Raw genomic sequence first — 23,168 nt, 5'->3', positions numbered from 1 at the left:
TCGAACTTTCGATGAGTGGCGATAGGTGGCAATGACGTAGGATCGAATCGGCGCGTAATACGTTTTTCGGGAACTTGAATGAACCAGAATTGAGGTAGTGGTATAATATTATATGAATTTTATTTCTTTGTTAAACGACACAAAAAGGTAATTTTTTTATAAAATCAAGAAAATGGAGTAGAATTTAAATAAAAGATAATTAGATTCTAATTCATCAAATATGCTTCCAAAGATTTGCCAGTTTGATCAATGGTAATGATTTCTTGAATTTTGAAATGCGCACATAAAATATTTAGTGCTCAGGACATTTTTATTACCTCACAGAACCGTATTCTTTTATTTACATCAAATACCTGGCTCCCTTTCATCCTTACTGTCTTTCCCCCTGAAATGTTTTATAAAGTATGTCTTGCTCAACGTAGTCGCTCACTTATTTCCACTATTAGTAAATGCATTGCAAAGGAGCAAAGGCTAGGCAGTTCCTCACAACAATATCTTGCATGGTAGTAGATAAAATAGCTTTTTTAAAAGTAGAGTATAGCATTTAATGCCAGCAGATTCCTTTGGTAGACTAAGAAGGTAGGTAGAATAAGAAGAAACTAAAATAAATCAAAATATTAATTGATACTCCTTTCAATCTTCTACCTGACTGGCTAATTAATGCTAGATCATCCACTAACTTCACTGGTTTAAACACCACTCCCCCTCCTTCAACTCCTGCCTCTAACTCATCCCATGCCTCCCTTACCATCTCCTAAGCATACATATTATAATGTAAGGGGAATAGAGGAAAGCCTTGCACCACACCTTGACAAACCTCTTCCTCAGGGTCCTTATTCCCTTATCACATCAGCATGTTGACTTTCTCTTCCTGAAACTGAACTGATCGTCGCCTAAATAATCATTTGCCTGATCTGAGCTCACAGCTCCTCTCTTTAACCTTTTCCCTACTATACACGTATATATACGTGTGGATGTTTCCTGACCCGGGAGACGTCGGCCGTATATTTACGTGTGAGATTTTCCTGGCCAGGAGAACGGAAGCTGTATATATACGTTTTCTAACTCTCCCCCTTTTAGGATGGTTGTGGGTTTACTTCGTCTTTGTTTCGGGACCCAACGCTTTGGGGTTTAGGATTTACCCTCAGAATCCAGGAGCAGGTACCCGGACCCCTCGTCTTTCATAACCTCTCTTAGTGGTAAGGGACAGCGGTCATACGATTGCTTATACAGTCAGTTTTCGAAATAAATATTTGTTCATTTCTCAAGAAATATAAACTAAGAATTGAATTATTTGTCTTTTGAGCGGGGTTTACAATTTTTAAACGAAATTCTACGATAAATATTAATGTATATCTCAATTTCAGTGTAACTATCATATTACGATTGATAATGCTTACCCGAAATTTTTTTTTAAATATTTTTTTTGAATAATTTTGCACTGTGCCTTTTCCACTTATCTTCCTTTTCTTGGGAGCAATTTCCTCTGCATCGGATGACGAATCATAAGACGTAGCCACGGAGAAGCGCAGCTCCCGCGATATCCTGGATGTGGAGAGCAGCAATATAGATGTCAATTCACTGGCAACCTCCGTTCCCGGATCATTGTCCTCGGAATCAAAGCACATGTCTCCATCCTCACTACCACTGTGGGTCAAAATCTCCAATATCTGTTAATCCATTTTCAATCTCTACACCATGATTCCAGCTGCTGCAAACAGAGATTAAAAAACACTGGTGGTACACGGCCAATTTCTCACGACAAATACAGTAAAGTTATCACTCACAGAATGAGAACATCAAACGTCTGAACCCAAGAACGACTGAGACAGAAGTGAAGGAAAACTTTATAATAAAAAAGAATTGTGGGTATGTGAATGAGAATGAGCTTTACCCATTCTGAGAAATACGTTCTATACTGATGGGTGGAATTCCAGAGAAGCTCTTCAAGAGTTATTGCAGCCCATGGTGGAGCGTATTTTTAAAAAAAATGAGGGATTTAAAAAATTCCAAGAAAAACATAATTATACTGATGGATGCAATTCCAGAGAGGCTCCACAGGTGTTCTGAATGCCTGTGTGTAGCATACTTTCCAAGAGATACCAAGGTTGCCCTGTGACAGACAAAGAGCTTTTCTTGCGAGGATTTTTTTACCTCGAGTAATGCATTTCAAAAAAAAAGTTAATGAGATTTTTGGAAGGGTTTGAATTCAATGAGAAACATTTTAGGAGCATATATTTTGCATTGAAATGATTGATGCATTAAATCCGTTAATATTGACCTTAGAACTTAATTTAAAATTTGACAATTCTCAGAAGTAAATGAGGAATTCAATTCAAAGTCTGCAATTTACGCGCAAGCAATAATTATCCATGTGCCAAATACATATAAGCAATCCATTAGTTGACTGCGAACCAATGCTACAGGTATGGTTGTAAACCCGGAAAGGAGGGAGGACATCAACCCTCGGAGTCTGAAATACTGCGGAGTCCCCGCTGCGAGGGGCAAAAAAGGTTGAAGCTCAGAGGGTGTAATAATCCACTGGACCCTTCTTAACGAATGCCCTCCAAAAATGCTCCATACCACGAGAAAAAAGTCTCTTGGGGCTCAGTACAGCAGTCATGCTAAGACGAAAACTCCACCGTCTCGAAAGGGTTAACTCTCATAACTTCAAATCACAACTGTCTTCATGAAATTCTCCAGCCCGGACTCTTCCTCATACACCCTTCACACCAATTCAAAATTCCTAATCACTATTTTCTTTAAGAGATCACACAAAATGTTGTCCATGCCCTCAGCTTTCCTTGCCTTCAAGTACCAACGGGTTCTCTCAATTTCTACACCTAAGGTCTCCAGTGTAAGATTATCCTCCTCCTCTTGACTCTCCTGTTAATCTCTCCAGCCTGTTACCACTATCTGACAGATCCTCCACATATTCCTTCCTCCTACTCTGACCCTTGTTGTGCTCATATTTAGCATCCTTCCATTCTTATTGATAGTTTTTCACTCTGCTTGCCCTCTTTTGCCACCTAACAACAACTTCACCCAGGCTTAGAGCATACCTACCCATCCTTCCTTCAGTGACTTTTCCATTTTTTCACAATGTCTTTCCCTTCAAAGCTCTCTTGCCTTTTTTGTATCCAGCAGTAAATTTCTCTAAACATACTTTTTCTTTGCTCTGTGTTCAAGTTTTTCCACTTTCTTCACTACTCCATTTTCTCTGTGATCCATAATTTCTTAATCCTCCTGCTCTCCTCATATGCCATTGACTACTTTGCCACCTTTATTATTCTCCCTTTAATCCTATACCACCCTTCTTCTACCATCTGCACATCTTCCATTTCCCAGATTTTATTCTCCAATATAGTTCCCAATATTCCCTTTTCATTGTCCCCTTCAGAGCTCTTATCGTCTATTTCCTCACCCTCCTGATTTCCCTTGAAGTCTTTTGAATCTAAAGTTGCACCTCCTAAGCATGGAATGAATCTGCATCTGTCATAGGTTTTCACAGTTACAGCCATATCATTTGTGAATTATACCGTCATTCCTAACGTCCCTTTTTCTATTGCATATTCCGTCATTTTCCACATTTACAACTGTATTTCAATCAAAAGCCATAAATTATAATCGCTGTTAGCAGTTGTGCATTATTATAGGGAAATTGCATACTTTATATAGACAGTGTGCTTATATACTATAGTAAATAGGCTAAAATATGGTACAAGTGATGGTTTAAGTGACAGAAAAAGGGATGTGACAAGTGATGGAAAAAGGGATGTGATATCCCTGGAGCCATTGTGGAAAATGATTGCATGAAATCATCATTGTACTGATCCTTCAAAAGGGGTGGAATAAATGATTATAGGATTCAGGCTTAGGCAGATTAACCTTTGTCTTACAATGACATAATCTAACTGATATCTCCCAATATCCAGTGGAATAGGGAAGTGGGAAGTCCAGGGGGCCCGGACCTCCCCGAAATATGAAAACACAATAACTCTCCTTAATGAAAGAAAACAAAATATTGAAAAATCATGAATATACTAAAGATTTCTTAGACAAATGAAGTTTTTTCATTTTTAAAAAGCATTAAAATTAGTTAAAAACCCTCTACTTAGTACCCTGTTTTTCAAAAAATTTCCCCCTGGTTTTTGCCCCCTCCCCCGAACGAAATTCCTCTGGCTACCCTAATACCCTATACCTCTCCTGGACTCTTCCAACTACACCTCCCTCACTTATGTTGCCCAAGCCATGAAATTTTGATGAATAACTTGTTACTTCTGCAAAATTCAACAGATTTTCCTCTCAGCTATTTTGAATTCTTAATCCAGACTCCTATATTGTTCCCTTCCCCAACTGAAGCATTCCAGTCCCATCATTACTTGATTTTTCCTAGCCAGAATTTTCTGAATCATTTCCTCAAGCTGTTCATACTCCCCAACATACCTCCGTTATCCTTATGGTTGCTAGTTGCTAGTGGGATATGTATGCTTAAAGCACAACAATGTACAAAACAATGTACCTAATATTCTACAAATAAAATCCAATCATTTACCTCCTCTATTCCTACAACTCTCTCACCCATCTTCTTGTTTATTTATTTATTTCCATACCACTGAAAACAGCTCTATACAGCATTTTACATTGGGGCTATAAAAAGTTAAAAATTTACCGTACACAAACAACCATGCCCTGGAGAGGGGAAGTGCTGCTGACTCCATGGGGCTTGAGGGGGCCCGAGCCCCCTCAAAAATTCGTCATGGGTGTGAGGAAAAAATGTGTCAGGCTTGCTCATTTTCCCCGGAGTGTCCAGATATCGAGATTCGAGTTCTCATGCGCAGGGCTCTAATGTTGATCATACGACTCTTCTAAAATGCTTTAAAAACTTAAAACTCACTGCTTAAAATATTTCCCGGGGCAAGATCGGTTTGGGCCCCCCCAATATTTTTTGTAAGTCTGTACCCCTGGATAGAGGTAACTTACCCAGGCAGGACTCGAACCTTTGACCTCCTGTTTGGCAGGCGAGGACTTTACCCCGCAGCCACCGAGGCCAGCAAAGGGCTCTAATGTTGATCATATGACTCTTCTAAAATGCTTTAAAAACTTAAAACTCACTACTTAAACTATTTCCCGGGGCAAGATTGGTTTGGGCCCCCCCAATATTTTTTGTAAGTCGGCACCCCTGGATAGGGGTAACTTACCCAGGCAGGACTCGAACCTTTGACCTTCTGTTTGACAGGCGAGGACTTTACCCCGCAGCCACCGAGGCCGGCAAATAATAAAGCTATCCCTCACTGACTTTCCACCCAGCCACTATATTCATATTCCCTGAACCCATTACTCTAATAGTCCCCACTATCCTTCCATCTCTTTTCGCACAGTCCCAAAATATCAATCCCCCCTTTTTATATTCTCCAGCTCACCAGTTCTCATTATTGTCCTCACATTCCAAACACACTGTCACTTATTGTCAGCAACAGAGTTAGCATGACATTTAAAAAAAGCCATAATCACAAGAGGAAAATTATTTTTTCATAAAATGTTCATTTCCAGTTAACAGAAAAAATACAGGAGCACTTTAATATTTTAGATCACTTGTAAGCTGAGTTTGTAACCCACTGGGCTGGGCTTTAAACTTCCTGGCCTATGCCCGGCTATAGCCAGCAAATATTTTCAGGGGGTTTACACCAAAGGCGGGAGTATATTTCAAAGGGGTTCAGTTAGAAGGTGTATGGATATGACTGCATCTTAGAAGTATTTTGTGAGGGTTTAAACCCTTTGACCTCACAACAGCCTTGAATGGCACCTCACATCATTTGATAGGTAAGTAACTTTACCTCAAACTGTAAAAAAATGCCTACTGTTTTAAATATTGGATATAATCCCATATTGGTGGTGATTCATACACATGACAAACATCATATCTCAGAAGTTGGGAGTGTATTCCAAGACGTTGCTATCTGACTCCCTTTGCTCAATGACACAAGTTAGGGTACTGAAAGTAAATCTAGGTGGGCAGCCATCAGTGGTAGATACAGATGGGGGCACAGGGGGTGCACAGCCCTCACTTGCAGGGCCACTCATATTGCCAAACATTGCAGAACCACAATTGTAACTTTTTTATTTCATAAGATGGCATTTTCTTGATAATTTGTATATGTAAGTATCTATGTCAGCATTCATGCCTCGTCACCTCCCCCCCTTCTTGTCCCATCTACCTTTTTCCTTTCCTCACACTGATGGAATGTGCAGCAAAGACCGATTGCCGAATTGCAGCAACGGCTCCCCTCCCTCGCAGAGACGCCTCCTCCCCACCCTTTGTGCCATCCACCTTTCCCGGAGAAATGTGATTGCAACGTCGTTTGCCGAATTACGACAAACGGCTGACTGGGGATAAAAGCAAGGTGAAGGAGGAGCAGAGCGGGACTCGGGTGGGCAGTCGCTATGCGAAGTGCAATTTAATAAGTAATAAACTTTACTTCTCCAACATCTTTGGACTTTCCTTTCCCAAATCCCTGCCAAATTTGTCCGATCGAATCCGAGAGGACTAACATATAATCACTTTAATTAAAAATTTCTGAAGCTCTGCATGTGACTTGATAATTTTTTATAGTGATAAAAGTAAAGGTAACTCATGATATCTTTTGCGCCCCCCCTTTCTCTGTATCCGCTACTGGCAGCCATAGGGCAGGATGCAAGATAAGGGTGTCAACTTTTGCCTTTGCTGTCTAATGAGTATGCCAAAGGAACATTATGGTAGGCTTGGGAAGAGTTGGATGTGGTCCATCATTAATAATCAATGGCTTCTTTGACATGAGTCGAATAGGGCGGATATGTGTTTAAATCACTCAGGGTAGCTGACCAAAAGAAAAACAAAGTCATGAGATGTTATCAAGTATGAAGAGTATAGCACATAAGGTTAAACCCATAAGTAGATAGCCATTCATAGTCAGCAGGTGAAATAACTGAACTGAATATTTTGACAGATTATGTAGTGAAATGACTCTGACTACATAAGTTTCAGCAGCCTATATAAAATAGGGTGGTTACCTATTATTTTTTTGTTGCCTAAATCGAGAGATTGTTACTCCTGGAGTGCGCATTTCACCCTTTTAAATTTTTAAATGACGATATCTATTTTTCGTGATTAAATGAAAAGTGAAAATTTTGAAGTGCACAAAAATGTGACGGCTACGTATGAATGCTGGGACAAGCCCGTGTGATGTTTGGCTGCTGCTGTGTGAGGCCACCTGGGTGCAAGGCTATGAACGCCGCTACAATGCAGGCTGCTTGCTGCCGAGCATGGCAGTAGCAGAGAGTACCCAGCTAGCAGGTAGTGCTTGCCTTAAATAAGGATTGTAATACCCTATCAAATGAAGGAAACTTTCCCACCATAGGCAATTTTAATAGGTGATAATTTAGAGATGTTTCCCTGAGCTCTGTGCCTCATGTATGCATTGGTAATCTTAGATGATGTAAAACTCATATCTACTTGTATAGAAACTAGGTCCCTGTGACGTCATGTGGATTGGCTTTGCATGGGCACCAATCTGGCCTTTTTCATATGAGGTTAAAATTGACCATTAAAATTCGTCTAAACTGGGATGTCTAAAACCAAATAAATTGTATATTATGAATACTCTAATGGTGGGTAATGAATCACGATCAATCCCTTTCATTTTCTTTGATGAAGGAAATTACCCTATTGGAGAGGGGAATAATGGGTTAAGGCAAGCTAGCTGGGAGGAGGGGGGGGAGGTTAAAAAACCTTCTCAATATTTGGTTTGTCTTAAACATAAAATTAACTTCTGAGATTAGAGTGGAGGGATTAATGCTCACATTAGTGAGGTTTGTAGAAGATTAAACGTTGGAAGTCTGTAAATTTTTTTAAGTATTAGTCAATGAATTAGGTAAACAGTGTGAACAATAAGTCACAGATTTATCACATTTAAATACCAAAATTATGTGCTTTTGTGAGGCTTCAAAAGGAAAAGGAGTCTTTACACTATAAAGTAGATGATCATGAATTTAAATGGCAGGAAAAATTCAGGCAAAATACGCATAGCAACAAGCATATTAGGAAGAGTACTGTGTTTGCAAAGGATGCATTTAAGTATAGGAAATAACTGATGAGAGGATCATTGGACCAAAAGGCTATTGAAAAGTCTGATCTGGAGCTCAGCTCATGGCAGTGCAATGTGAGCACTGGGGAAGAAGAACAAGAAAATGCTGTGTTTGAGAATTATGCAAAGAGGACAATGGAGAAGGTGAGATGGATGGAGAGGAAGAGAAAGAATACATAGTTAGGGAGGAATTAAAATTTTGGGCAGGGATAAGGAGGAAACAGTGGGTTCACATAGAGGTACTACTAAGATGGGTGGGATGCTTAAAACTGTGTTTGAGGGAAGGATATTACATAAAAGTTGGAAAGAGATGATCCAAAGAAGTATGATCATATATGTATAGAGCCCAGGGAGGTAAGAGATCTTCCGAATGAGGATCTCTTGGCCTTTGCTAAGGACATAGGCCTCCATGGGTAATCAATCTTCGGGGTTGGCACAATGAATTCTAAGTTCTAAGTGCCCCAGCAGCCTAGCTACCCACTCTAATCTAATCAAAGCAAGGAATGGGGAAAAAGCGAATAGTTAATGGATAGGAAAAAAACTGAATCCAGTCTGTGAATTAAAGATGGAAGCTGTAATGTAAAAGATGGAATAGTCTGGGATTTTTCACAATGTGTTTCATAAGACTCACTTCTACTGTTTAAATACCTTTAATAAATTGGAGGAAAATACATAAAACATTAAGGATATAATTTATATAGTACTGTTAGCAAAGAATTTTTCAATGAATATGTAATGTGCCAGTGAGAGGGCAGTCAGGAAATAGAGAGGAAAGTTAAGAATTTGATATGAAGCTTGGAGGTTAACATGATAAAATGGGATGCTGAGGAAGAAGGACGAGAATAACTTGGGAGCTAAAGGCACGCGTATCAAGTAGAAGTGGGCAAAGAATAAAAGGAATCAGGAAATTTTGAAAATGAAAATTGTGATATAGTGAAGGATATTGGGGATAAGGAATGAAGAGAACAACATTCATGGACAAAATGAATACTTGTATCTCTATTACCACACTAAGGAGGATATTCAACAAAAAATAGGATAAGTTAGGCTGATTGGTAAAATTGGTTGTATTCAGTGAAGACCTGCCATAGTAGTCAGATTATCAAAATAAAATGAATAGTCCACTTGACCTCTTTTCAACATGTATCTGTCATGGAGTGTACAGGTTTGACTAAAAATTCCTTTTGTCATTAGACCTGAAATGTTTTCCGATACATTAAATAATTATAATGTCGTAATAATGATTCCTTGTATACTGCTTTAAAATTTCAGGGATAAACCACACAAAATGATAGATACATAAAAATAAAAGCAAACACTAAGCACACCGGAAAAGGTAAATGAATGAGAGGAAGTACGAGTATGGATTTACAAGAATAACTAGGTAGGAAGAAGTACCGCATGTGAACTCAAAAGATAATAATATGCTTGGTAAATTTTATGAGAAAAATGGTGATGAGAGGTTAGAAACTTTCAGCCACTGGAAATATTGACTGCAGGGACAATGTTCCTGAAGCCGTTCCGTAGCTAGACTAAGAAGATCCAGTGGACCAATAAAAAGGGTATGTGCCCCCAGTGTATAGTCTAATTTAATGGATAAGATCCAGAAAAAAAATTCAGACCTAAGAGATTATCAACAACATTACAGAGGGAAAATTCGAGGCAATAAATCGCTAAGGAACGAGAAACTAAAATTGACAATGATAACATACGATAAATGAATAAATACTCGAGTCCTCCCTCCCAAGGGGACTGCAGGGCAAGCATACTTATGAAATGGCTGATTTCACGATATGACTGCTAACTTTGAAGTCAATCACATCTATTTTCATACCAACAGGCAATAAACAATCAACAAGAATGATGAAACTTTAACGTAAGGTCAGCGAAAAAAAGTACTTAAATTCACGACCACTGAGAAATGAAATCTTAATCAGCATAATTTAGTCCCACGAAAGTTTGAAATACTAGAACAATTGGGAACCGCCAAGAAAAAGAACGCCAGAAGGCAACATGTGAATATTTAGCCGCTCTCCGATAAATTCATCACGATCGTAGCAAATACTGACCGACGAATTGGAAGCGTTAATACTTCTACTAAAGGTTAATCCCCATCTTCAATTTCTTGAACCCAAAAATCCCCAAAACCGAACCAAGCTTTTTTCACTTCTATAAAAGGTAATCTCGTACCCAGGCAGACTAAATATAAAAATGCAAAGATTATTCTTACTTTAACCTCCTATAGTAGAGTTTTCACTACTACAGTAAACTTTTATGTAAAAATAATAAAATTTTCATTCGCCTGAAGCCTTTTATTTTGGTTTATTTATTACTATTTCTCCCATCTTTTTTGCAATTTGATGTTTACAAGTAGTGCGCGCCGGTTTCCGGATCAAATCAATTTTTATGAATACCTTGATAGTTATAAAATTGTAAATAATAAATTTAAAAAGGGCTTTAAAAGTCTAAAATTATATTTTCAGCTGGTTTATATAGATATTTTATATCAATTTAATGAGATGATAAATTTGTATCCACATATCTCCTCTAAAGGTCAGCGAAGCCCAGCTGAGCAACGTATTTCAAATTCAGCTACCCAGATGGACACGGAAGAATTTGTTTTACGTTGTGCACCGACTTCGCTTGCTGGAAAAATATAGTGGTTTTTCGATAGTAAACGTATTTACGTCGAAATAAGTTGTATATAGTGTGAGAAGTTAACATTTTCAATGGAACGGATGGCTATTTTGAAAATGGTCGAGAAGTAGATCAGCTTTGTTTTCATCCATATGCAATTTGGCGCTCTCACTCCGCATTTTTATGTTTTACATTGCTAATTGCACCTTGGAATCACCAAAAAATCCTGGAAATGAAATGGATTTAGTGTCGAAAGTGGGTGGGATGAAGTCCACGGCAGATTCGATTCGGACAACTACGTCCTCGGTGAGTGATGATCTATCGTGTTTGAGTAAGGATATTTCCGATGCTATACATTTTTGCGTCTTAAAGTTATTAATTTTGTGTTTATTTAATGTTTTCCTATTCGTATTCGGGTTCATCTTTGCTATCGCACGCTCGAACGTTACCGAAACTCCTAAGCTTTCATTTTCTTCTGGCGATAGGTGTCCTCTCTTTAATTTCTCAGCATATATTATCTCCCTCAATTTTAGGCAGAGGTTGACCTGCTAGAAGATAATTTAAGATCCATATTTTGTTATTTGGGGAATAATTGTATGCAATGTTGTATTTTCATTGAAAAGTTCTTCGGTATCACTCCCAGTGTCGTGAAAGTCTGCTCGTTGATGACGAATGAATTAACTGGAAAATTCTTATGACTAGCGAAAAGTACGATGACTGTTAAAATATTCATCTAGTGCACCGTTTATCCCATAGTTGTTTGTGCTTCCTGGGTTACTACGAAACCTGAGAATTTCGCTGTCATCAGTAACTACTCTCATGAGCTTTACGTTGATTACTAGTGTTTTGCTTGATGACTGTCTATTATTTTTTTACTAATTTTTTGAGGAATCAATGTATGAACTTAACATTGCTCTCCTGTTGGTCTGAAATGTAAAATATAGATTTCAGGTTCTTGAGACCTCTAGCCGCTTTACAACGTGAGCCTCATCAAAAATGTGCCTTATATTTCTTCTTGAGGGATATTCTGTTTAGGATCTTTATTTATCTGTAATACCCCGTGAATAAAAAACTCTTATTTTTGGCCAGGCATTGTGTGTATCGCATGGTACTTTCTAATATCGTGTTTTATTCTAACAATTTTCAGGTTCAAATAGCTGGTCTTCGAAACACAAGTGTGAATGTGCAACCAAGGCAGAATGTGGCGAGTTCTGGAGGTTCTAGTAGCGGCAGTCAAGTAGTTGGAGGACTTGGTGGCAGCCAAATAACTTCTCATATCGTTCCTATATCCCAGTCATCTGTTAAGCAAGGTGAGTTGATTGTCCCTTAATGAATCTGATGCTTGTGGACAATTTAAGAATATACCTGGTATCGAGCTCGGTTTCACAGTTATGGTTTGTGAGTGTTTATTGTCATATCCAGATAAGTCTTCCTAGTATTCCATCTGTCTTTTGTCCGATTGACCCTCTCGATAGCCATCTTAATAAGTACTGTTTGAGCTTATTGGGTGTAAGGCATCTTTAGATCAACTGTGTTCATTCTTCTTTCTTGATCTATTCTTGTAGTTTCTTCTTCGAGTACTGGCAGTGCCACTTTGACACTAATCCAGTCCTCTGCAGTTGGTTCTGGAGGTGCTTCAACTCCTGGTGGTTTGGTGCTAACCCGACCTCACTTGCCTTCGTCTCCATCGCACCATGTACAACATCATTTGCCACAGAGTCCTCTCATTTCCGTGGCTAGTACTACTTATCATGTACCTAGAGGTATGTTTAAATAGTATTTAGCTAGTATATATTATAGTGTTAGTGACAGAAGGGACTGTGAATCTGGAGTGCCCAAGTTGAAAAGTACGTTGAGATTTTTTACTCGCCAATACTCGTCCCAAGTTAGCTATTTTCAGTGTGGCAATCACTCTAGATTTTAAAGAAAGTGAATCATCAAAGAAGTGTAGAAATTGTGTCAGGGGATTAATTTGTAGCACGACTCGTGTGTGTCATTAGCGCTGGAAGCCACTAGGTTAGCATCGTTTTTCTCCTTTTTTAATATCTCTCCATAAATTCATGGTATAACTACTTAAGTTCGTTAGTTTTGTAAATGCTTTATATTTTGGAGCTTTTCAGTGCCACCGTTCCAACTCTGAAGAAAATGCAACAGAAGTTATGTGAGCCCACCTTAGAAACTTAAATTATAAATTTAGCGTTAGTGTATACTCTCTCCCTTCTATCAATCTGTATTTCGGACCTTCTTGTTAGTTTCGGCTGTATTCATTTTGGTCTTACCTTTGTCACAATCTCTTTTAACTCATGCGAGCGGAAAATCTTATGCTGTCATTGATGGAACCTTACTTTTTCTTTGAGACCAACTCTTATCATCTCACCGAATCTCAATATATGTGCCGATTTTCTCTGAATTTTGCATCTTCGCAGATATTTCAAATTTCTGCACGTGAAATTCTTTTCCTCCTGTGATAACGGATGCCTTGCTTAGGTTACTTTATTGTCCTACAGCGGAGTAAGGTCAGTAAGGAATGATCGAATAGATGGTTCGTATAATAGGTGGATATTAATTTTTCATTTCGCGTTCAAAAGTTTTGGTGGGTGCCAGTTGTTCGCGGGAGTTTCTATTATGATTGTTTGCCTGGAGGCATCGTTTCGGCGGAAAAACTGAGATGTAAAAGAGAGTTGGGCTGTGCAGAAAATTAGGCGCGAGGCCAGTCATAACAAGTGAAATTCTAGCGTATCAACGATTTCGGAGCCCTTCGTTACGCCCCCGGTTTCCCGTTGGCGTCCGCCTTCCTCTCCCGTCTTGTGGACGCGCGAGTTCTTGGCGTGACGGCTGTAGTTTGCTTTATCGGGGCGGGCTGTGGAGATGCTTTTGGAGGAGGCGTACCGCCACTCCCACCTTTGTGGAAGTAATCGGATGCCCCGTCCGTATAACCACCCCCAACCCTCCTCCCGCTGTCTCCGTTAAGATTGGATCGCATTCGTGATCACGGCGTTCAGCCTAAAAAATTGCTACCCTCAATTGATTGAGAAGCTCTTCCTATCCTTCTCTCTCCCTCTAGTGTGTGTCGTTTTCCTTCGTGTGTGATATTTTCTGCATTTTTGCAATTTGCTGTATTCTGATAGTGACATTTGTATTAGGTTCGTAGCACCTATCCCGTTCAAGGGCTTATCCACTTGCTTATTTCGCTCTCCCGTATTTTACCGCTGTACGTTTGTTTACGTGTTGGCTTTGGCAATTAGTTGTTTGTGTACGACAGGGATCAATAGCACCTGCAGCGTCGGCGAGCGTCAGCTGAAATGATAGGCAAGGCGCAAGTCGTAGACTGCAGGTGGGTGAAGCCAAGGTTTCGTAGATTTTTTTTGAATGGGGGAAAAATGGTGTTACGTGTCGCTATGGTATCATATCACCCCCTTGGGATTTACCGTCTCTCTTCTGGATAGGGACTTTTCTTCTGTCAATAACTATGTATACCCTCGACTTGTTTTCGATTTATTTCCACTTTTTCGTGTTTCATTCGCGATTACACCATTATCTTGAAAAAATGATTTACAGGGAAGATGAGGCGATCGTAACTTTGTCGTTTTTTCAGTTAGTTGGGGCGTAGCTCGGTTGTCACAGTGCTTTCCCGGAGCAAAATATCAAAGATGTGTGCGGTATAAGTTAAAGCTGTGGGTGTTGTGTTTTCGTCGTCGGATTTTTATTTTTTTAACTTCTGTGTCAACGATCGTCCACCTTAATTCCCCTGCTGGCTCTTGTAGCCTCGTACATGGGCGCAACCAGTGTTGCATGCGCCGTTGCCGGATCGTCGGCGCGCATTTTTTCTATCCCTCTTTCTGTCTCTTACGTCTTCCGTCGCAATGCCTTTGTTTACGTTCCCATCCTATGGAAAGTACGACGCGTCTCTCGTCCAAAATGTCGAATCGTTTTCTCTCGTGACGTTAAGAGATGCGCCATGTACACGCCGTAGTTTGAGGTAGAAATAGACTCACCAAGATACTGTACTATCACGAAATTTTGTTGCAAAAGATGCTCGCACCCGCATCAAATTCGATTGTTTTAAGTTTTTTCAAGATATTGGGATTCCCTTGTGTCTATTGCTCGAAATTAATTAAAAATTCGAAGTCCACCGTTTGTATATCAGCCTTGCATGAACTCATGACAAGTATTTTCTTTTTGGGCCCTCTCCGTGATGTAGTAAACGTATTTGCGTATTGATCACGGGTGCGTAGTAGCGGTTGGCCTTGATGAAGATGCATTGAAAAAAAAAATTCTGGTGTTCAGCGACGTAACGTCCTATAGTTGGGGGTTGGGGCGTTTCCCGCTGCTTATTAGTTGCTCAGTTGAAATTTTCGCGTGGGACGTTGTTACGTTTCTTATGCATTCATTTACAGAGGCATTTTTAAATTTCAAGTCTTGGTATGCATCACTCTTCGTCTACGGCGGCGTCGTCAAAAGAAGTGAAGATAATGATGGTCGGATGTAGGACTGCACGTTGTATGCCTATTTAAACTCTATGAAATAATTATGTATAAATTAATCAAGATAACATATTCACATGTGTCTGGCTCTAGGTAAAGTTCCTGATTTTTGATCAGAGGGGGTCCAGTGAAGCTAGTTGTTGAAAAACTGTGACGAATGAATATCATAATACATTACTGTTGATGAAAATGTTTGTGATAACAGGGTGTTCTTGGTGGTGGTGATATATCCTGTTGTTATTTTCAGTTTAGCATAAATCTATATCTACATATATATTACCCTGCAGACCACCATAAAAAAAACTAGGGGCAGGAGTTAGATCCCCAGCTGTTTTTCTGTAATAAAAATAGAAATAGAAAAGACACAAATTTAGGTGCAGATAGTGAGTGCCTTAGCTGAATTTGAGCTAGTTTTAATTTATTAATAACTGTCATTTCTAGCGCATTAAGTATGTACATGGCCAAATTTTTTAATGTAACTCTTCAGTCATCCTACAGGCAGTAACGTTTAATAGACTTCCTTCATGTAGCTTAATATATTTAAACCAAGAGACATTGCTGTCTCCTTTTTTCTGTTATTCTTTTTGGGCTAGAAACCTGTGAGTTATTTATAAATGTAATTCACCTATAAAGGACCAAATCCTACTTAAAGTCATTTATTGCTGAGGGGAAAGACATTTTACTTAATGTTTCTTTTTGGCAAAACATCTCTCTTATTTTATTATTTCTGTTTGACCTGGAGTTTTGAGTTATTCACAGCAACTGAGTACTTCCCTGCATAGGTGTCATCGTCTCGAAGGGGAAAATGACCCCATTGAATCCCCTTGGGATGCATTTTATTCATAGGTTCCATGGTTAACTTGACAAAGGATGTCATGTCTGACCCCTCCCCTTATGGGGTTGTTTGGGTTGAAGGTGGAAATAATTTTGTGAATTGGGCTGTGTCTGTTGATAAGGGCACTTGCTGCATGCACTGATTTCTGGGGAGATTTGCTTCCTCCACAAGTGGGCATTGGGGGTTAAATCATCTGTTCCTGTGAATGTCCAATTAAACATTTTCTTGAAGGACTTGTGGTGTAGCCATGTCTAATTAGAATTATCTAGAAATAGACTAATTCTGTTCTGAAAAAAATACATGCCGCAGTGGGTATGTTAAGCACCTACTGATGAGGAAAATATCTTGGTGATTAAAATGTTTCAAGAGTCTTGTTGTATGTAATGGAGCTACAGAAAAATATTTGGTTATTCCATAAAAATATGGTATCTATCAAGTGAATGGAATTAGATGCAGATAATAAAAAAAATGAATGAACATTTTCAGAAACCAATTATGTGCTCTCCTTCAACACTATCGAAAAAAGAAAATATTTTCTTTCAATACTTGTATAGTGTCTTTCTTAGACCATGGTAAAGTTGGTATTAAAAATTTTAAATCCGAATCTCCATCACAGTAATAATCCCATTCAAATTACACCTCAATGGATAAACTCTGATACCTCAATGCCAACTCACACTATCATCCGGCACAAGTAAATGTAGTTTTCAATACCATTATCCAGCATTCCTGATGAATAATTGACTGGACCAATTTTTTGGCAGAAAATGATGAGTGGAAGCCATTATGCTTACAAATTAAAATGGCTAAAAAAAACATCTCAAAGACTCATGAAATTGTGACAATATGTAAGAACAGCTCAAAATAAGAAATTGGAGCTCTTAACACGTTGTGTACCGGGGTATTTAAATTTCTAGGAACGCCGATTCTGGGTGGAGGTGTTGAGATTGGAAATATACCTTTGGTTTAAACATGGTTAAAAAGCTAATGTTTGGAATATAACTTTACCCAATCAAACGTTATGATGCATTAATTCATTATGAACAACGAACAACAACTGAAAACGTACTAACAAATACGTATTGTACGCTTTAAAATTGTTTTGGTTGGTGCGCCTAAATGACGAGAATCTTCGTCATCCGTCCGGAAGGTTCGGGAAAATAATGACTAGAATTCTCGCCATCCGTATGCAACATGTTAACTTTGAGAGCCCTTATCCTGAAGGCTGTTTTACACTGGGCTTGTCATTGCACAATCTGACATATGCATGATGGGAAAATCAAAATTGCATCGTGTGTAGTGTTGAATTGCTAGAACACATGCAAGAAGGCAAAATAGCCCCTACTGTAATTCCAAGTTTGCATTCTTGCAATTTCAACATGTTTTTGGTGCTAACCTACACAATGATGTGCCCCATGTAAAACAGCCTGTAGAAAGCTTTCCTCTTGTATGTCCATTTAGTAGCAGACAGAATATGAAACATTTTCCATAATCACGAGAGAAAACTGTGTTTTCAGCCTCATTGAAAAATTATAAATAGTCATGGAAGTGTAATTGACATCATACCATTGCAAGTGGAAAGAGTTTACGAGATACCTTGCCAAGCCTGCAGCAAAAAATACATTGGTAAAACTGGTAGCTCTATTAAAACCCAACTAGGCAAATGCCAGCTTGCTATTCGACTTGGATGATTCAAATTTGGCCTGAATTCAGTGGTAGCAGAGCATGAAACCATTGGGATTGCAATTAACTAAGGAAAAACTAGAGCAATCGGAGAGAAAATTTTTCAAACCTCGTGTAATCCAAGAGGCATTGGAGATATGGATATGCAAGGGCAACGTAAATAGGGACAAAGGCCTTTAAATCAGCCACACATAGGATCTTGCTTTGAAGTACCTATAATGGTTAGAAATTGCCTCCTAACCCTCCTGTTCCAGCCTCTTCCTCTCCAAAATCCATTATGAATACCCTCCACTGGAAAGTTGACTAATCCCTTCAGGAAAAGTGACCAGCAACAGCCACAAAATTCAAAGAAATATCCTTACTCAATGCACGTAGTGTACCCAAAAACAACAAGTACAGCTATAATGACCCACAAAAGCTTAAATTGACTTATAATTTTGGAGTACATATTTTGTGTTAAATAAATGTTTCTTTCATAATTGATGTACACTGATATTAAAAATCAATACAATACATAGAATGTGGACAGTCATATGCTTATTATTTTTAAAATACTGTAACTTCACTTATGAAAAAACTTGTATATTATTAGACTTCAATTGCAACATTTGTTTTCTAATCATCTTAAATGTTGTGTGGCGACAAGCGTACATTTTATTTTTATCATGATTGTTTTGGTGTAAGACACTTTTCAATTTTTTGTCTCTGTGGCAATGCTTCTATTGAGCAACATTTTTTTGTTCTCTCTGACTATCTCACTTTAATAGTCTTATTTGAAAAATTCTGATTTTTCAATTAAATTTTCTTGGAAGTGTAAAGAAATTTTTTCAATCATCAGTCCAAGAAGAGCAATTAATGTGTCAAATTTAGTTGGAAAATGATTTTATCCCTTCATAACTTCTTTACATTTGCCTTGGCAGTTTTTAACAGGTCATTTTTTCTAACTGTTCACTTATTTCATCTGCGAGAATTGAAGATTAGTGGAGTGAAAACTTAGGTACAAACACTTTGTCAGTGAAAATTTTAATGGCTGGTACCTGTGTAACTGGCTAGTTTGTAAAAGTTTTTCCTGGATATACACAATTACTTATACCACTTTTTTATTTATATAAGAGCGCAAGCTGGGTTTCAATGAATGATCATCATCATCAGGCACTAATTAAAGCCTCATCATAATTAGCGCCTGATGATAATGATTATTCATTGAAACCGGGGTCGTGCTCTTGTATAAATAAAAAAGTGGTATAAGTAACTGTGTACATCCAGGAAAAACTTATAATGGAATACCACCAGGTTAACCAAGAGTTAATGTAGTTTGTAAAAACCATCCTGTCAAACTGAAAGTGAGACGTGGAACCCTATTATCAAAAGAGTTCTCAGCAATAGTGCAGCCGAGTAAAGACAACCAAGATGAAGGGTTACGGCATAAATTTTCAACATTGACTGAACACAGATAGCTACAAACACGAAGATAGTACAACTTAGAAGGCAGCCTGTAAAGCCAGTTGAGCTTCTGTAAGGAAAGTGGGTATGCTTGAAATCTCAGGAAACAGCATCTAATCTCATCCCTGAGGATGTTGCCAAAGGATTGTGTTCGGAGGATCCCAAAAGTATTCCAAAGGAACGTTGGTTACCTAGGAGACTCTGAACAGGTGTTAAACTCAAGAAAACTTGACTCAAGCAATTCACTGAGTAGCATGAAATCTTTCATTAGGTAGGCTTTCTGCATCTGATACTTTTCTGGCTTGATGAACCATGGTTAGTGGGACTTAATTTCTCTGGCCCGGTTGCTAATGATTGCTGGCATTCAAATAAAGATCTGAGTGCTTTCTGTAAACAGTATGTCCAAGTAGCCTTTTTAGATAGATTGTTGAGATAGATTCCATAACTTTACTCAAATCTTGATCCTGACTCCTACTTCACTTGGTTGCCATTTAGGTATAATGAGACTTCCACAAAGTCACAAAGGGCACTCAGACTATACTCCACTGTTGATGGTTGAGTTTCAACTCAAATTGAGTCTTTAAGTTCAAAGAGGTTGGCTACCTTGGCCTCACGTTTAAAAAATGATATATCTCTGGCGTAAATAATTCCACATTATGTATGCCAGTAATGCTAGTTTTTGATGAGCATGATACCACGAATGATAAGAGTTTAGGTAAATGTATTCTTTTTTAAATTTTATTTCTGATCATTACCATAATTACTCTGACTCCTGTGAGTTAAATTGAAGTTAGGTAGTTTCTAAAATAGAAGCTCATAGCTCGAATTCAACTCGAGTCAAGTTCTGGAATACGGCTCTATAATGAGCTCTAAAATGTCTAAAGTTAGAAGTTTTCCATCACCTTTTCCATAATAAACTGAATTCTTGTGCGTTTGGCATTCTTATGACCTAAGAATGCACCTTGTGTTTCAGAACCATGAGGCCATACAATGAATGTGACCTCCATATACTTGCGGAAAATACTTGATTTCGGTGGAGCTGTCCTCAGGGCCTTTTTGAAATCCTCTTTGAAGATAGAATCATTTCAGGCTTTATTTTGTGGAAGTCTGAAGTTTCAATATATACTGCAGAGTACCGATTAATCGGCTGCGGTTTGCCCGGGTTGCAGATTATCCGTGCATGAGTTTTACTCTTGCTCAATTTTTTCCGCGATCTTTATAAAAAAATAAAATCGGATGAAAAATCATCGGAATTACTGCATTAATGCTAGGATAAACGGGCTTATTATTTCCGTTAGAATCCCCTTCGTAAAATGGAAGCGATCGTGCACTAGCTGCATTCATGAGAGCTCCATATTCCTGTTTTCCAAGCCTCGCAGGGCTAAACCGCGCTCCGCTAAAAAGGTCGTGAACTGGCGAATAAAGCTCTCATTGAGTCCAGGAAGCACTCTAAAATAACAGAATAACCACATAAATAATAAAATATTGTATGTTTTGGTAAATTATGAGCATTGCAAGACATTTAAGTGAAAGTTTGGGTTATCTGTGTTTTTCGATTATTCATGCCGTCTCTCCCTATCATCAGCCCGGATAATCGGGAGTTTACTGTATGTCATCATCCTCTTTGAATAGGTTGGCTACTATTAGGGTTATTGGTGGCCTTATGGGAACTCCTTCAGATTGTTTATAGGATCTGCTGTTGTAAAGAAAGTTTGCTGAGATTAGCACATCATCAAAGAGGTTCATCATGGCCCTGTCGAAGTGGCTCAGCAAAAGTTTCGGCAAATCTCTAAATGGTGCTCATAAAGAGTGTGTGTGGCACTGGGGCTAGGTCTGTGGTGTACGTCCGAACGTGAATATTGGAAGGATGAAAGCTTCTCGGGTTTCCAACCGGGTCAGGGTCTGCATGGTGTAGGCCGACGTTTCGTTGGGAGACTTTCCCAACATCCTCAGGGCTGATGATGCCGTTGTCACGGGGTTTCGATATATATACCCTCCTCCTTCACCTAGGTGGTCTCTGATTGGTCCGGGATTTTTCCTCCTTCCTCGTCCTATTTAATGCCAGGTTCCAAGCGCTACTTAGCTGCAGTCCTCGATCTCTATTGATATTGTTGGGGTGAAGACGGATCTCCACGGCTTCTTTAGTTATACGGTCCCAATAGCCCCGTGTTCTTCCAAGTTGGGCAGTTTCTTCCCAGTGGATATTGTGATTTTCCTGGACACAGTGTTCAGCAATGGCCGATTTTCCAAACTGTCCGAGTCGGAGGTGGCGTCAATGCTCCTTCACCCTCGTCTCAATGGTCCTCTCCGTCTCTCCAATATACACTTTACCACATTCGCATGGAATGTGGTAAATGCCGGCTGTCTTGAGACCAATAGGGTCCTTAGCTCAGACTAACTGATCCCGGAGTTTGCCAGGAGGAAGGTGAATGCTACGAATATTGTGTTTAGCAAGAATCCTTGCTATCTAACGAAACGAAACGTCGGCCTACACCATGCAGACCCTGACCCGGTTGGAAACCCGAGAAGCTTTCATCCACGCTATTCACCGGGAAAAGCTCAGATTCTTCGTGAATATTGGAAGTTACTTTTTATTCAACCTTCCATAGGAAATTGTCAACTTTCAAGGTTTATTACCGTGTGCCATCGTGAATGTCTTTTCCTGCTCCTCTATTTGATTTATATTTTTATACCTTCACTGAATCTATCCTCCATTACTACTATGTATTGTATTGAAGTGTTTAGCGATAAAGAAGGGAGTATGTAGGTATATTAATATTTACTTTACCATGCATTCTATCTTCTTTCTCTCAGGTGCTGCCGCTGTTGCAAACATAGCAGCCCCGAGATCAGCTGTCGCCAGCCCAATCATCCGGGCTTCTCCAGTGTCTGGTCTCCAAGTCTCAGGGGTCCCGGCTGGTGCCTCGGGAGCCACTTGTGTGGGGTAGGTCTTCTAGGGTGACTAAGAAACTTGTCGTGCAGGAATAAATTTTGTGGAAATATTGCGCTATGTCTAGTTCAATCAATATTGAGAATTTCTTTCCCATATCATGCATGACTTCACTGATCTGATTTAATATTTGTGCGTACTTGTAAGAAATTGTGTCATCATGTTTTGGATTGTCTCTGTTTTGCAGGTATGGTTCGACGAGTGGAGCCTTGCTCCGTCCCTCTCCCTCCCCCACGGCCCCGATCCTCCCCCGAATCACCAGCCCACCTGCATCGTCCACGACAACCGTCAGTGCCCCATCATCAGTCGCCACGCCCGTAGTCACGTCAACAGGAACAGCGACAGCATGGGTTTCCTCAAAGGCCACCACAGCCACACCCATTGGTGGCGCTGTGATCGTGCAGCCCCCTGGTCATCACCCAAGGCCTTACTCTCAGATTCGGACCGGTGCCATGACAGGTTTGTCTCCTCTCCTGTGGTTCTATTTGGGTTAGGGTTGCCAACTCTCCCATATCGGTGGTAATATTTTTTTGCAGTGCATCAATGACTTGGCAGGGTAGCCACTCTCCTGGAAAGTAAGAATTAGGTTGTCTCAATAGTCTCAGAATGTCATGGAGTTAAAAAAACTAAAAAAAACCTTAATATCCAACTTAAGAGTAGGTAGTAGAGATGGGTCGAACATCGAATTTTTCGAATTCGAATAGCTCGAATCATAGCTCGAATATTCGAATATCTCAAATTTCGAATACCAGAATTGCACAAATCATATTAAATGTTATTCATCTATTTCACTTGATGAATATATAAATAAATAGGTATATACTAAATACAGTTTTAAAATCAGCTTTTTATTTCAAATTTAATGAAATCATTTGCATCAATAATATCATTAGAAACCATAATTAAAAATAACATTAAAACAAAGAATCGTTAAAAATTAGAGATGGGTTGAATACCAGATTTCTCGAACTCAAATATCGAATTTGAATAATAAATCATAGCTCAAATACTAT

General features: G+C 39.1%; 1 protein-coding gene across 3 annotated transcripts in view; it reads left to right on the top strand.

The window, feature by feature from the left end:
- Window positions 1-10,686: 10,686 nt before the first annotated feature.
- The window catches only part of LOC124168483 (mucin-17), a 60,814-nt gene continuing 48,332 nt past the window's right edge, over window positions 10,687-23,168 (top strand). For all 3 annotated transcript variants that reach the window (XM_046546769.1, XM_046546768.1, XM_046546767.1), the window contains exons 1-5: window positions 10,687-11,066; window positions 11,908-12,070; window positions 12,326-12,523; window positions 22,020-22,149; window positions 22,343-22,614. In XM_046546769.1, the coding sequence (XP_046402725.1) occupies window positions 10,944-11,066; window positions 11,908-12,070; window positions 12,326-12,523; window positions 22,020-22,149; window positions 22,343-22,614 (886 nt within the window). In that variant the 5' untranslated portion in view covers window positions 10,687-10,943. The remainder of the gene's footprint in view (window positions 11,067-11,907; window positions 12,071-12,325; window positions 12,524-22,019; window positions 22,150-22,342; window positions 22,615-23,168) is intronic.

The sequence above is a fragment of the Ischnura elegans genome, chromosome 11, assembly GCF_921293095.1.
Source record: "Ischnura elegans chromosome 11, ioIscEleg1.1, whole genome shotgun sequence".
NCBI lineage: Eukaryota > Metazoa > Arthropoda > Insecta > Odonata > Coenagrionidae > Ischnura > Ischnura elegans.
Note: the sequence above shows the minus strand (reverse complement) of the source record. Positions and strands in the feature narration are given on the sequence as shown.